We start from the raw sequence: 16,344 nt of genomic DNA on the forward strand, positions 1-16,344 counted from the left end.
TTTATTTAAAGTGGCAAGCACCGACTTTAACACAAGAGTATTAGCACCTTAGTGATTATTGATGAATGTGGCATTTGCAAGACTGAACATGACTCAGTAATATTACAAACACATTAGAAATGTTTTACGAACCAATAGTATTTTGCTGAATTACATAATTTTGTAGAAAATGCAGAGTCTGGTGTGCAACTGTCAACTTTGATTAATTCTTATGCGATCTTGGACTGGGCCTGGTCCTGCTTCACTCTTCCCTTCCTCCCTCCTGTTGTCCGAATTGCCACATACCATTGTCTGCATTACATCTAACTTGAAAATCCATTAGCAATTGAGCAGAAACTGCTATATGTTACATACGTGGAGTCCTGTAGCTCAGTGGTTAGAGCATGCGTCTCGCAAGCGAGAGACCTGGGTGCGATTCCCAGCAGGGCGAAATGTTGGGCAAGTTTCCTCACTCTACCTGGCTTTATCCCTCAAAACTCTCCCCAATCTCTTTCTGCTCCCCTCCCCCACTTCTGCATGCTGATTCGTAAATAGTTTAAAAAGGCAGCAATAACTTCCAATGATTTCGACTTCAATTCTGAACTGTATCTGAATTCAGATTGATAAAGGTGACAACATTGCATGAACCTTTGTGATGTTGATTGACATGTGAACGCACTCAGTTGTTGGTAAATGAGATTAAGTTTGCAATCCCTTTCCATTCAAATAGTTGGAGGTCTGGAAAATTATTTCAGCTGCCAAATGTTAGTTCAGTCAAATGAATTCCCGGTAATGAACTGTAGTTCTGTAATGAGATTGAACTAATGGGCCAGCTGATTACCTACTTCTTGTCCAGATTTCTCAACCGGCATCTTGTGATGAGACATCCTGCTGATTTTTGATATTGTGAAATCGTGGATAATGAGGCTAAATTTACAGATCTGACAAACGAACCCTTGCTCAACAGCTAATATCTTTTTCTTTTGTTTTATCAAACATGTATTGGTGATGTAGTGATTAATTTCATTACTTTGATTTCAAAAAATAATTTGTTTCCATACCTAACTGAAGGGCAGTGGGTGGTGGTAAACAAATGGTTCATACTATGGTACCATAATATGAACCATTTGTTTACTACCACCCACTGCCCAAATGTTGTTCTTCAGAAATGAAGAACTGATGATTTTTTGCCATATTGTTGATATTTTTAGCAAAACTATTTGATGGAAAAAGAATAACATGCATTGGTCAGGTTCTCATAGCATCGTGATGATTGGCAGTCCGCTGTTTAATTTTTTCAGTAGATTAACAGATGTAATGGTGTTTGAGTTTAGTCAAGAATGGATTAGAAATTTTGTCTGCTTTTATATTCACATTGACAGCTCCATCAAATATAAACTTCTCCCACCACTTCCAATGTAAAGGTAGCTCTGCAACCTTCTGACCCGTGCCTGACTAAATATTGGCTTTGGCACTTCTTCATCCTGGAGGAAAATAGATAATTTGGTTATGAAGCTAAAATAGAAATTATTGTTAATGTAGTAATAAATAGTAGCATTGAAATGTGTATAGGTTTTGAAATGTGGTCAGGCACACTAAATTAGTTGGGGATATTGGGAAATGTGGCTGTAAATAAAAACCTTAAGTCCAAGCTGTCAGTGACCCTAAACAGTAACACGATATTCCCCTAGTGGTGATTGAAACACCAACAAAAATCGACCTAACATGCTTTAGACTGGCTCTGCATTGACGCAAAAATATACAATTGTGTTGTAGTGTGCCAGAATTGACAGCTGAGAGTTGAACTGGACCTGAACCATAAAAATTGTAGTCTGTTCCAAAATGGCATGGATTAAAATCTAGCACTTCATTCTCCTTTAGCATGTTATGATTTGAACATGGCAAAAAAAATATATTTGTATTGAAAGGTTTTTTGTGAAAAAAATTCAGGCAGTTAGTATTAAAGCGCCATTGTTTTTTCAACCCCAATTTTATCTCCTATGCTGATTTCTAGGGGTAGGGTTGGATAGGTTGCTGGCAACCCTCCAGCACCCTTTGCTCTAGTTGTAATTCTACGTGTATCAACATAGTGTTCAACCATTTATATACATTACATGCAGTGTTTGGAGCAAACTGATCCACACGCATGTGATGTGTTCTCCTGTTGCCACTGTAATAGGCTTGATGGTCAAAAAATATTAGAGCCACAGATCGGTCCAGAAATAGCAGGCAAAAAGGTATATAAATTGTTATATTTACATAAGTGGGAAAAAAAGCACATCAAGCAGCACTTATTTTTAGGCCAACATCGAACAGCGTCTTAGTGTGAGGACTGTACACCTTTTGTCCAGACGCCCTGCAAATGGGAACCTTTGTATAACCATTTTCGGGGCACGTTGTAATGCAATCAAACATTAAAATGATTCATTAATAGCCACAGTTTTAGCCTCTGTACTTCCAATTTTTTATTTGTTTAACCTCTACATGCAAATAATTCTTTAACTGCCTCAGGCATTGAAAACTTGAGCAACAGAGATTAAAAAGCCGTATACTACTAAGTTGAAATGTAACGGAGAGAAATAAAGATAACATTGTTGGAGGGGGAATACTGAAACAAAGCCACAGATTGACATGCTGTGCTTACCATTCTTTAATTGGTTAACCACCACATACGGATCAACTAAATGGGGAGAATTACTAGGAATATGTTTTTAAAAAAAAAGAAATTCCCATTTCACTTTGATTTCAAATTGCTTCTAGCAGTACAAATAGGAAACATGAAAGTCGTCCATAGGAGCGGGTTAACATTGCCCACTGTGTGTGCAACTTGTCCATGTTTACACTGGGTACTCACACTTATTGTAAAGTTTGTTCATTTATCAGTTAGCTCATTAATAGGTCAGATCTTTATTCTCAGTGCAAGACATTTTTTTCCTAGGCATCATTGAGTTTTCTTGAGTTTAATTTGGTTTCTCTGTTGCAAGATAGCTGAAGTCTTCCTATGCAGTCATAGTACCCAAACAAAATACCTTCTTTTGCTAAACGTTTATTCGTGGTTTTAGTTTAAAATCAGCCTGTCTCGTTTAAACCAAACTCATCAAAATTATTCGCTAATTCTTGATTTTGAGTCCCAAAGTGGCGTCTCCAATCCTGAGAGATAATTTGATTCTCTTCACAGACCAATGCCATTGTTTTGGCTCAAGGTCCAAGAATATCCCAATTGAAGCTGACATTAGGTTTGACGCACATCTCCAAACTGAGTTTCCTCTTTCATGCTTTTCCCTGTAACTTCTTCACTCTTGTATCACACGAGTTCATGAACCCAAACTAATGTATTCTCACAAGAGAGCAGAGTGTCCTCCAAGGGTTGCCTTCAATGATTCCTCTTCTGCTTCAGGCATTGAAATCTTGCGAAATGGAGATTAAAAAGTCCTATACTGCCAAGTTGAAATGCAAAGGAGTGAAATAAAGATAAGTATTGGGGGTGGAGGAATTTTGAGCTTGGGTTGTAAAGCCTTGTAGATTGTAGGAAGGAGGGCGTTGATGGGTTATAAGGTCTTGAGGTCCTGGGAAAGAATGATTTAAGAGTAAGAGAGGACGCAGAGAGTCTTGATTACAGGGATACTGACACTGGGAAGTGTTTAATTTCCCGCCAACTACTACTTAAACCTGATAAGTTCAGACCTCCTCCAAAATAAATGCAATACTTAAGTGTACATGTTAGCGATCTGTTACTCAACCTAATCTGTGCAATTTGACCTTAGCTGACTATCGTGCAAAACTCTTTGTTGCTTCACAAAGTATTTTTCTGTCCTTTGACTTTGTTCTGACTGCCATGCACTCTTTTAAGATTCAAATACTCCTGTGAAAGTTTAACTGGTAACATGTTCTTTCTCTGACTGACGAGTGTTAATAAAGACGTAGAATATTTTAATGTGGAGATGGTAAAATATGACTATATGGAGAGTTTATAATGTTCACTCTCAAAGGATCAACTTTATTTAGCACTATACAGTGTTACATTAATCATTCGAGAGAGTATTTTCTAAATACAGCCTGTATCCCTCACTGGATAACGTTTTACATAAACAATGTGGGCCTGCAACATCAGCCTGATTTGAAACAGTTTAAAAAACTGATTGTTTTCAGAGTGTCCAGCGATAACCTTCTGTGGAACAGTTGCCTTGTGTATTCTGATAATTAAGAGCAGGCTTGCTCTATTGGCCACTGGTCCAACAGTTTTAGGGAGCACTAACAAGAAATATGTTTCTAATTGTCTAACTGTGCAAAAGTGCTAGGGCAACACTTTAACTATCATGTTTATAGCCCACTTCAAGGCGAGCAGAAAAACTGCAAATTGGCCAACAAAGAGTAGAAAATATACAACTTATACTTGTGGAGCATTTACCTTTATAAGGTACTTTGCTATATATGAACTTGCTTATTTTAACAAAGAACTTTTTTGCAGCAACTCCTCTTTTGTGTATATGTTTCAGAACATCATAATCTATTCTATTGAATGCAGTACAGTTTATGTTTATGAGTACTAGGGATGCCACAATTATGACAATGAATGATTGTATTTTATTGAAAGTATTCATAATTGTGCTCATCTATTTTATTGGGAGGAGGCTGAGGACGTTCCCCTCAAAGATTTTTTTTCTTTTTTCTTCGTGGTGCCGACTTGAACTGGGTTAAGGTTCCTTTCGGGCTGATTGTCCTCCAGTGCCTTCACCCAAAGTGGGCATTCATCATAGGTGAAACTCGTCGATGAGTGTTTAACAGCCTATTCTACCATTATAGCTGAGTCAGATTGAACCTCACCCTTACATGCATGTTGCAACAGGATTGATTATATAACATTCAAGAGAGGAGAATCCTAGCATATTTTCCCCCTCCCTTTCCCAGGGGCATTGAAGCCAATTGTAGCATGCCTAGTCTCCCCTGACTGAGATCACCTAACTCGACAAGCACTGCTAGCGATTAACGCTTGAGACCTTCCAACTCGGTCTGACTTGTTGCACATGTTAAGTAATATTTAATTGGAAAAATGATCTAAAGCCTTAACACTTTCTGACTGGCCATAATCCAGTTATTTGAGGTTTTAAGACATATTTAGCTCAAGGTATAATGTATACTCTCTCTATATAATGTAAAAGTGAGACACAATTTCTAATAATGACAATGTACATGGCTCGTCTTAAGATGAGCCGAACAGGACTTTGATGTATACGAAGAAGCACAATGTCAAAATTGTGTTCCTGAATTAAGCACAATTTCCTTTGATTTAAATAGTTTAAAGGAAAAATCTTACATTTCAGTTATACAACCTTATGGAAATAAAGGATCCAACATACAATGAAAATCTGTGGTAATCTCCCATTTTTGTAGCCCATAAGAAAGATTTCAGTGCTTATCACGGAACCTTGCAGACTATTACCATGAAGTGCTTATTTCATATGGATACTGATTAATCCTCTTTATCAAACGTTTTAAGACATTTAATTGCAAATAATGTTCTTGGGTAGCAATTGGTTATTTTAAAGTCAAGCTCACATCACCCCCCCCCCCCCCCCCCCCCCCCCCCCCCCCCCCCCCCCCCCCCCCCCCCCCCCCCCCCCCCCCCCCCCCCCCCCCCCCCCCCCCCACCCCCCACCCCCCGCATCTGAATTTGACATGTTTTTTGATTTGGAGGGTCTTTAAATCACCCAAATCCTGCTTCAATCAATTTTGTGAATGTAGCTTTTGAAATTAAGCTGTTTACTATTGCTAAACTTGACCTTTGTTCTTTCTTCGTTTCATCAAACTGTTAGTAATGCTCAATAAGTCTTCTCCCGACATTGTGACATTTTCTTGCAGCAGACAAGGTTTCCTATAAAAAGGTTCCACTGTTTTAGCAGTTAGGAAATTGGCACATGGCCAATTCAGTCCTTATGTCTCCAAGTTAAGGTGGAGACAAAAGTGCTGTTCATGTAGTACTTGCACTTGTGCAGTTTTAAACTATTCAATGCACCATCCAGACCCACTCCAAATGCATTGCAACACACAACAAACAAACAAATAAACAACCAAAGCAAAGTAAATTGGTATTGAGCACAGTATTTGACCAAAGGCAATTCCTAATTCGGATGCTGGTTACATTAAGGATGTACCAGTACAGAAAAACTCGCATAAGTCTTATCGTTATAAAACATATAATCACCTACATTGTACATTCACGCGAGTCCCATTCAATTCCCTATCAAAACCCCATAGATTTCAATGCACCTTCTCTTATTCACCTCCTAACAAGTAATGCCTCTCCCCTGAACTCCATTACTCCCGCACTTACTGCCTGCTTTGAATTGCAGGGAAATGCCATCTTGCCTTTGCCAGACTGGTCTATAACCCACTCTTAAATGTATTCACAGCATCATATATAATGCTACTGATTGCAGACGAGAAAAAACAAAAGTGAGCAAAGTTGAGACATTCCTCCCCAATAGGGACCACAATCCTGAATAGCAAACTTGAATAGCAATCCAAACTGTGAGATGTCAACCTGACTTCGAGGCACTCTCGCCTCTAACCATTGAGTCAGAAGATTGTGAGTTCAAACCCCACATCTGGTTGGAGGGTTTGAATGCATAGTCTATCTAGCGACACCTCAGTGCATTGCTGGGTGTACTGCATTGTCAGAGGTCCTTTGAATGAAGTGTTGAACCGAGGTTCTATTTGACTGTTCAGCTTAATGTTAAAAATCCAATTGCACTGTTTGAAAATAGAAGGGAATTTCTCCTGGTGTCCTGGCCAACAAACTCCCAGATAAAATTGATCATGCATTGCATGGTTGTTTGTGAAACATTGCTGTGTGTAAATAGGTTGCCACATTTGCCTACACTTTACAGTAAAACCTGTGAAGTTCTTTGAGTCTTGACAACCTGAAATGCATTATATCAAATGCAAGTATTATGACTGTTACGTCTAAGTATATCTCAGCAGTAGGTCTGGTAAAGGCTTTGGAAGATTTTCTAAAGGTCAAGATTGGCATGCATGTGCCACACTCTCTAATGATGTCTTCAATAAAACTACCTGGACAATGGTCTTTAGTTTTCTTTAAAATTATTTTGCAATCAAAGAGGAGGAGTTGCCATAAATTATTAAAGAAATGTGAGCTGGGATATATTATGTTGAGGTTGTAATCTTTCTGTCACAGGGCAGTATGTGGATCAGTAACCTTTGTGCTGCAGTGAAATTATTTGCAGCAGATGTTGAGTTATGTTTTCATGTTTGATAGTGTGTTTGTAACTACTGTGCTTTGTTAAAATAGAGCAGGCTTTTCTATAAACACTACTAAAATTCAGAGAAACCACAGAAGACAATCCTGGGAATCTTTTTTTAAAACTGTCTTTGGCACAGTTTGGTGACCTGAAGGGTTATACACAGACTGCCAAGTAAGGAGTACAATTTGTAAACTCCTGGGTGTATACTGACGTCAGAATTAATGACAGACTTGAACTCCACTGGCGCCAGGATTTTGTTTAAATAAATTATCGGGCGAATGATTCCAAGAGTTTAAATGTGACTTTCAGCATTGCAAGTTTCCCTTGCTTACAGTGTATAAAGGTAGCTTGTTCTAAATGTTTAAGTCCTTAATTTGTGGAAAATTGGAACCGCTATGGTTTACAGTAAAGGACAAGTTATGCTGTTGAAGCTTCTGATTTCAACTGGGTATGATAATTAAATCTGAAGTTTTAGCTGATCACATCACCATCTTGAGTTTAACTTTGTTAAATACCTGCTTGTCTTCAGCGCTTTGATAGTCTGCACATTTTCTATCCTGTAACAGGATTAATTTCCTGTAAACTATTAAAGCTGAATATTCTTGATTGGGTTCAAGCCTCCACTGTAAACAAACCATTTTGCACTGGTATTGAAATAAATATTGAGTTTTGTTTTTATATGTGCATAAATAAACTCAGTCACCCGCAGAGGAATATTTTTCCTTGCTCATATTATTCTCAAACAAAGAACTGATACAATGGCCTTTCTTATTTGGAGTCTTAAGTTCGGTATTTGTTCTCCGAGATAAGGAACCAGAGCCATAAGCAACAACAATATTAGGATTGGAAGTTATTGATACTGGAAGTGTTGGTCTTAAATATTGTAGCGATACGCAGAAGTTGTTAATCTTCCAGTAAGTTTCGAACAAATACACAGTCGCTACACTTTACATTATACACTGTGAATGAAGCGCTTTGAGACGTCTCAACAAAGTGATAATAAGCTATATCAAATCAAAGAATATTATTATAAAGACAACTGTGCTATATCTAAACTGTGCTTTACCTTGTTCTCTTCGATTTCAAAAAAAGTTGCAAGAAAGCACAAACATTTTACCCACAAAATACAGTCAATTTACTTTACAATATATTCTGTCAAGTGCTTTGAGACGTCTCAAAGACATGATAAGGCACTATATTAAATGCAACAATTATTATTATGGAAAACATCTTGACATTTGTATATAGGGCGAAAAATGCCTTCGATCACAACAGATATGTGTTGTGGTGAGCTGGTGTGGGCTATCTCAATTGGTGAAAGGTGTGTGACTGTCTTTTGGGGTTGTCCTTCCTGCCCTTGCATTCCCCGGATTATTTCACTCATGCTTTATTGCAGTTCATTTTGAGTGATTATATTGTTGCTTATTTACTTCAGTTTCTTCTTTGGCATTACAGTTTCTGAGTAAATTGCACCTATTCCTCATGGAAACAACTCCTATTTTTTTCCCCTCCTTCTAGTTGGTAAGGCATGCACGGTTGGTCAGTATTGCCATCCATTGTAATGTCAATTATTTTATTGGTTGTCACTTGCAAAATCAGAAAGGTGGATATTTTAAAGAAAAGTCTAATATGTCCCCCTTCTCTCTTTCTTTTTCTCTCCCGTTCCTCCAAAAAAGCAGACCCAAGATCTCAGCAGTGCAACTTTCAACTTCTGTTTTTATATTAAAAAGAACACTGAATCTCCCAACAGTGGGTTTAGTAGTTGAAATACAACACTACAAAATATATCTGAATATATACTTCATGAATTGATTGATTCAAAACTTTTTAAATTACTATGTGTATTGCTTACTTGTTTTATCTTTTTCATATGAAATTCATCTAAATCTGGTTATATTGAGTCTGCTCTGTATCCTAAAAGGGCAGTGTCTCTATTGAGGAGTACATGTTCCAGTTCTTTAAAATGATGGATCATAGATGAAAAGGAGCAAACTCCCAACAAAAGTAGTTGAAGATCTATTAACCGACCTCTTTGCAAAAGACATTGCTGGAGAAAAGTATTGGAGGAAAAGGACAGTTGTAGACTAACAATTAAATTTACTTAGTGGGACATCTTTAAGCAGTTTGAGTTTGCAAGCAGGGAGGGAGGAGTGGCAAAATGTCTGCAGCGGATAGGGCTGTGGAATGAAGGGCCTATTCTTGTTCTGTAATTTTTTTAATAAGTGTTTACCAACTTGAGCTAGTTTGTTTAAAAAGAGCAATGAAATGATGTTGAAACAGGAAATTGCCTCGCTTGCATATGATATAATTGTGACAAATGAAGCACAACTCTTTGGCTGATCTCTTTCCCCTCTTCTCCCCCACTCCCCCCCCACCCTCCCCTACAAACTAAGGCTTACAAACACTCTATTTGTAATGATATCTTGTTAAACTGTTTCGGGGAAATAATGAATGATCTGCTTAAAGTACTGTATAATATTGTGGTGAAAAAGCCCAGTTGTATTAGAATAATATTAGATGGCGTAAGTGAGTTACCTTGTGCCCAGTAAAATGAGTATAGTTACACAACTTGTTAATATGGTGATCTGCATTATTATTAAATGAGTTATTATTGCAAGAGCTAACTGAATAACATTTTGTCCTTTTATTTCTTTTTTTCTCGTTCTGCTGACGCTGAATTCGCTGAACAAAGTTCACACGATTCCTTTGCCAATCGCCCCTCAAGGTATGTCTTACACTACATACACTGCTTTTTTTTAAAATCTTCGAGTAGAATATGAGCTAAAGGGACTGTCAGCAATGTCAACTTAAACTATTCTTTACCATCATATAAGATAAGCACTGTTGCTGACTCAAGCCCATTTGGGTTTCAAACTTTAAGCGTTAATGTTTTTGTTACCTCTTGGATTTGTCAAGGGAAATAACCTCAGGAATTCAGTAATATTGGCGCAATACAATGTTAGGCATGTCTGATAATCATAATGCACAAATGAGTAGACTTTTTGAGAGTGAACTCCACGATCTTTTACACTTCCACACATTCTAGAATTACAATTATGACCTTATCATGTCATTGAGACGTCTCAAAGCACTTCACAGAATATACGGTAAAGTGAATTGACTGTATATTTTGTATCACCCACAAAATATACAGTCAATTCACTTGACAGTATATTCCGTGAAGCGCTTTGAGACGTCTCAAAGACGTGATAAGGTGCTATGTCAAATGCAAGAGTTATGATTATTATTATTCATTGCATTTAGGATTCCAATTTTATCCACGGTTGGATAGAAAATGTTGTTGTCCTTTGCAGAATAAAGTTGTCCTGATACCAGGCTGGTAGAATGAAAATGCTTGATCCCCTCCTTGGAAGCACAGCTTGAATGTATGCTGTGATGGGGATGGAATTGTGTATTTATGTTGTAAGGGTAACAAACACAAAGATGCCTTCAGCTGGAAACCGTTTATACTGTAGGGTGAGATTTACAGAGTTGGCAGCGCATCTGCAATTGTTTTGAAATTGCAAATGACTACTTTTTCTGGCCAGCTTTCCTAGATGAATGCAAGATTAAACGGCACGGATGAAATGTTAAATCCAAATTTCAAAATTTGGATATCACTGTAATTGGATCTTTCTCTGTTGTCTCTAAATTTGAGGCTTTACTTACTCACTGCTGAATAGATTTTTTTTGATTTTATATTGGCTGCATCTCGCAAGTCAGTATGATATTGATATTTGATATTTATTGATATTTGTACCTCTCCAACTCATTAACAGCTCGAGTGAAAATTATCACTGGTATTTGTGAATGACCAATTTGTGCTTCAGCCACAATAAGCAGTGCATGAGAATTGCCATCATTCAGATGTAAGCACACCGAGACGCTACCCCATGTGAAGGGTGCTATTAATTGCTCAATGTTGTAATCGTAAACAAAACAATATTGTGTATCAAGGAATTAAACTACCCTCGGGATTGCTTTGGCACAAATCAAGTTGGTGCAAAAACAGAATCTGGCAATGTCAAGCGCTGGTTGATGTTATATCTTGTACCTACAAAGCAAAAAGGGATCATGGCTTAAAAATTAAAATTAGAAACTGTCCAAACTTCTAAAGAAGAGTTGCAACTGTTTTGACAGTTGCACCAGCAGAGGACTGAATCAATGCGGAGACCTGGAGGATTCAATTAAAATTGAATAGGCATTCAACCAGCCAACATCAGTGATTTTGTGACTCTGCAAAGGACATAGACAATCGCAGTGTTGTTACATGTTCAACCATGATTGTCCAAGGTGATAGCTACCATTATAAATAATGATAGTCGAGGTAATTAATAAGCTTATAACTTAATTGAAGCGTTAGGCTGATATCTTAAACCATGAGAGAAATTTGAGGTTTTTTTTATTAGAATCTCAATGACTAGGCAGCCAGGAGCTTTTAATATGTTACCTACAATCTTATTTTTTTAATCTATATTGTAACCACAGTAAACTGAGAACCATACAGTTATAAAAGTTATTCTGCATTTACTTTGGAATGTGAAACATTATTGTGATGGTATTACTTCAGAAAAATAGCTGAACAGGAGGTCGTTATTATTTTGCAATTTTAAAGCATATTACAGGGAAATTAACTTAAGTTTAATTTGTAAAGTCATACTTGTTCTCCATTCAAAAATATCTTTGCAGTAGATCCATTTAAAATTTTATTTCTTAAAATCAAATGCATATATCGCACCTTCGGGTATCCTCCTGGGGTGGGATGTGTGGAAGGGAGCTGAACTGTGGCTGTCCCTGTAGTCCAGTTCCTGTGTCAGACGGGTCTGCAGTATTCCACGGCACTGCTGATAGCAGCACAGTCAGCCTGGCTCGTCAGCCTGACCTGGAAGGGCAGACCAGTCACTGGAGTCATGTTTCTCTTGCATTCAATGCCAAGATCCCAATGTACTGATGAGGAAGATGCTTTGGCCAGTTTAACCTCATCCTTTCACAATACAAACCCAACCATCCCTTCTTTACAACATCGAGAAGTTTCCTAAATGAGTAGGTACAAGGTGACCAAAAGTCGTGATACCATTACAATGTCTAATACGTCTTAAAGAAATGAGGATTTTTTAAAATAATAGGGTAGTTATCATGACTTTTTGGTCACCCTGTATATATGTACTTTAAATAATATTGCTGATATCCACCGGCTAGCCCCCTTGTGGTTGTGGACACACACTGTTATCAGATCATTTCTTGGCATACAGTATTTTGTTTGACGTTAAAAAAAAAAGTAAAATCTATCGTTCCTTTTCATTTTCAGCAGGCTTGCTGATTTATTTTCATTTTTTGATTAAATTGCCCATGAAATGTTACAATTTATTTGAAATGTTATGATTTATTGTACAGCAAGGAAATACCTGGATAGAATAAACTGCTTTTTCTTCATTTGTTTAGTATTCGTTTTCCAGAAGCAGTGTAAAACTTCTGTGCTGATTGATTGTTAAGCTCCCATTTTGCCTCAAATAATTACTTCATTTACCAAAGAAATGTAATTGCTTTCAGTTTTTACAAGAACAGATGCTTAAAATATTTGTATCAAAATATCACTACCTTTAATATGAAGTGGTCCATCAGCCCTACTGTACATCTACTGTACATTCCAGTATTTAGAACTACTTCATTGTGCTTAAAAGTCTATAAGCACAATGAAGTAGTTCTAATATCCAGCAGTGTGGATATCAGCAATATTATTTAAAGTACATATATACAGGGTGACCAAAAAGTCGTGATAACTACCCTATTTTCTAAAAAAATCATCATTTCCTTAAGACTTAATGAAGTAGTTTTTGGTCACCCTGTACATACTCATTTAAGACACATCTTGACATTGTAAAGATGGGATGGTTGAGTTTATATTGTGAAAGTATGAGGTTAAACTGGCCAAAGCATCTTCTTCATCAGTACATTGTGATCTTGGCACCTTATGCAAGAAAAACATGACTTCTGTGACTGGTCTGCCCTTCCAGATCCTGCCAGGTTGGCTGTGCTGTCATCAACAGCAATTTGAGTGTCTCTTCTGGCCAGCCATGAACGTTATGATTGAATGGACGCACTGTCTAGGTTGCATGTAGAATTGGGATATTCTGTTTTTGCTTTGAAGAGTTGTAGGGTTTCACTATTGCAGGGTTTCATGAGCATTCAGCTCAAGTGGTTACGCTGTGTGAATGTGACATATAGCCACAGATACTGGGTAATTATTGTGAGGTTTCATGTTCTAAACTGGGTATGTCTCCAGCAATAACAGAGCCATCAACTTTTCAATGATCCCACTTAACAATGTTGTTTAGTCATGTCCTACGTTTCAGCACTTTTTTTGCCATCCTCCAGACACCACTGGAGTCTCCGGTTCATGCTGGTGCTAATAGGTGAGTTCTGCCAGGGGAAATAAATCACTGTAGAGACTTTCCTTTAATATGACATAAGGTCAGGACATTACCCATGTGACATCCCCCACTCCCCGTGCCCTATATAAAGCCAGCTGCTTGCTAGTTTGTTTTTCCCCAAAGAAATGTGTTCCACTGTCAGGGTCACTGCCACTTTCATTGTAGCTTGTCGCCTGTAAGTTTTGTTTGCTTTTAGTGTTCCAGTTGTTTTTTTTATCTTGGACAATTGGTGCCTTTTAATCTGAATCTTTGAACATCTTTCATAGTGTTGTCTTCTGTACTGTTCATCCTATTACTATCTTTTACTATCTACCATTATCTACTAGAATTAATGTCATACCAATTTGTCATTGTTGCTGCCTTCATCCAGTTTATGCCATGATTTCCCTGGGGATGAACATTCTGCTGAACGTACTAGAATGTTCACCTAATATTTGTTGAACATCCATTATAAGTGTCTTAAATATATTTTTAATTGCCAAATGGAAACCAGGTATTCAATAAGCTGGTTGTGAGATAACAAATCACTGAACTGAAGGCAAACTCATCGGAATTGGGAAGTATGTTGACCTGGGTGAGATCAGACTTGAATTGCTTGAGCTCCCAGCCCTCTCCATGGTCATTCAGCTTCAGTAAAATATAGCTTAGATTTTGTGTCACTACTCTGATTTACTCAGGCTTTGGGTTATGTATCTCAGAAATTCTTCGTGCTGAAGTGCTTGCTGAAACATCACTTACAAAGTCACATTTTAGCCAATTGTACTGACGTTGAACTTTGCAAATACCACAGGAGAATTTAGTTAATACAGTAGTTGGTCTGTTTCAGGAATGGCTGCAGTGCTGCATGAGAAATACTGGTTCAGATCAACGGCATGTTTTGTTGCTGATTAGTGCCCTGGTGGAGCAGGACCTCCTCACTAAATCTTGTATATTTACCAAACATTCTTAAAGTAAACTTTTAAGGCTGTGCCCAACTGTCAGGTCAGTGTGTTCATACCAGTAACCTGATATTGTTCTTCAATTGAAAAGAGCCATCTGTAGAAAGTTATTACCTTCTGCAGTAAGCTGGGAACCTTTGGGTTTCTGCACGTTGAAGGCTAATAGAACTCATTATAATTTATAGGAAATGGGCTTTTATCACCTCATCAATACAGACTGCAAGTTTATATTATTTACCTAAATCTGTGTGGTTATATTAATGTTCATAGAAACATTCCTGCTGGGATTATGCCAGGTTAGTTTCTTAGACCTTTTTTTTTATTGACGTTAGCAAGACTGAAGTAAATTTTGTATGGCTCCATGTACATGTGTCTTCAATTACCAGCAGTTAAACAAGGCGAGCTTCATATTGTAGGTCACAGAGAACTTTGGTTTCTCTCCATCTAAATATATACTACTTGTGGGTTTCCTTTATCATCCAAATCTGTGGAGTTTTCCTTTGATTGGTAGGCTGCAAAAAATCTTTCTGTACTGTTCGGTGTATCACAAGTCTGTTCAAATCTTGCTGAAGACATAGGACTTGGTTTATTTCCACTGAATGGTATTACGAGTAGCATGGAGGCTAACAATTAAGATGGATGCGCTGCTTCACAGAATATATAAACTCCTGAGTTTTGAAGGAACTCTCAACACAGGAACTACTGAATATATAACTGGACACAAACCATATATCAGGCTCCATTCTGTTGTGTATGAACCCCCTCATCATGTACCACAATCCCATTGTTTTGTACAATGTTAATAAGTTGCAGTTTTCCCTACTAGTGCCACCGTATAGATGTAAAAGAACGAGAAGATTACTCAATCAATTTTTCCCCATTCTCCTTCCTTTATACCCACTCTCAGCTATGCCCACTGGATCAATAATAATAATAATAATAATAATCCTTGCATTTGATATAGCGCTTTTCACGTCGGGAGGACGTCCCAAAGCGCTTCACAGAACACACTGTAAAGTGAATTGACTGTATATTTGTGGGCGAACGCGGCAGCCAATTGCGCACAGCAATGTCCCACAAACAGTCGTAGATTGAAAATGACCCAATTTTTTTTTTATTATTGTTTTTTGGTTTTTTTGGAGGGATTATTATTATCTTGTTGATACTCGTCAACAAGGTGATGTCTCACCCCTGTAATCATAGACAGACTGCAGACATGGTTGGGAAGAGAGACTGCAGACATGGATGCAGTGGGCATGGAGAGAAGGAATAACAATGCTGATCTTTGATTAACAGGTAGAGATGATTAAGTGTTGAGTTACTGGCCAGGTTCATCTCTGCTCAAACTCTGCACCCTGATTCAGACAAAACGGGCAACGGGATGAAACTGAATTGCAAATGTCTGAAAAGACTTCAATTTCAAAACACTTGACTTCAGTCCCACACCACTAACCTGTGCCATTTTACACTGATAAAATGTAACCATTAATAAAATGATATTTCCACCGCTTCCCCCTCCCAAAAGAAAATGCATCTGGATCTTTGGTAACCGTCCAAGAAATAACAAACTTCAGGCAGTTTTGTGACTCGCTTGTTACATTCGGGTGGGGATCTGAATGTTTGATTGCGTGTGTTGCCAGGCCACCCCAGAATGATTTAATAGTAATTGAACACATATTTATTTAATAACCAGATCACATTGTTCAAACTTTATGTAGCATATCATTTCTTAAG

General features: G+C 37.7%; 1 protein-coding gene across 4 annotated transcripts in view; it reads left to right on the forward strand.

Annotated features, from left to right (window-relative positions):
• The window catches only part of LOC103185427 (arginyl-tRNA--protein transferase 1), a 97,125-nt gene that overhangs the window by 19,617 nt on the left and 61,164 nt on the right, over positions 1-16,344 (forward strand). For all 4 annotated transcript variants that reach the window (XM_042336741.1, XM_007903904.2, XM_007903905.2 and 1 more), the window contains one exon: positions 9,934-9,966. In XM_042336741.1, the coding sequence (XP_042192675.1) occupies positions 9,934-9,966 (33 nt within the window). The remainder of the gene's footprint in view (positions 1-9,933; positions 9,967-16,344) is intronic.

The sequence above is a fragment of the Callorhinchus milii genome, unplaced genomic scaffold, assembly GCF_018977255.1.
Source record: "Callorhinchus milii isolate IMCB2004 unplaced genomic scaffold, IMCB_Cmil_1.0 Scaffold7, whole genome shotgun sequence".
NCBI lineage: Eukaryota > Metazoa > Chordata > Chondrichthyes > Chimaeriformes > Callorhinchidae > Callorhinchus > Callorhinchus milii.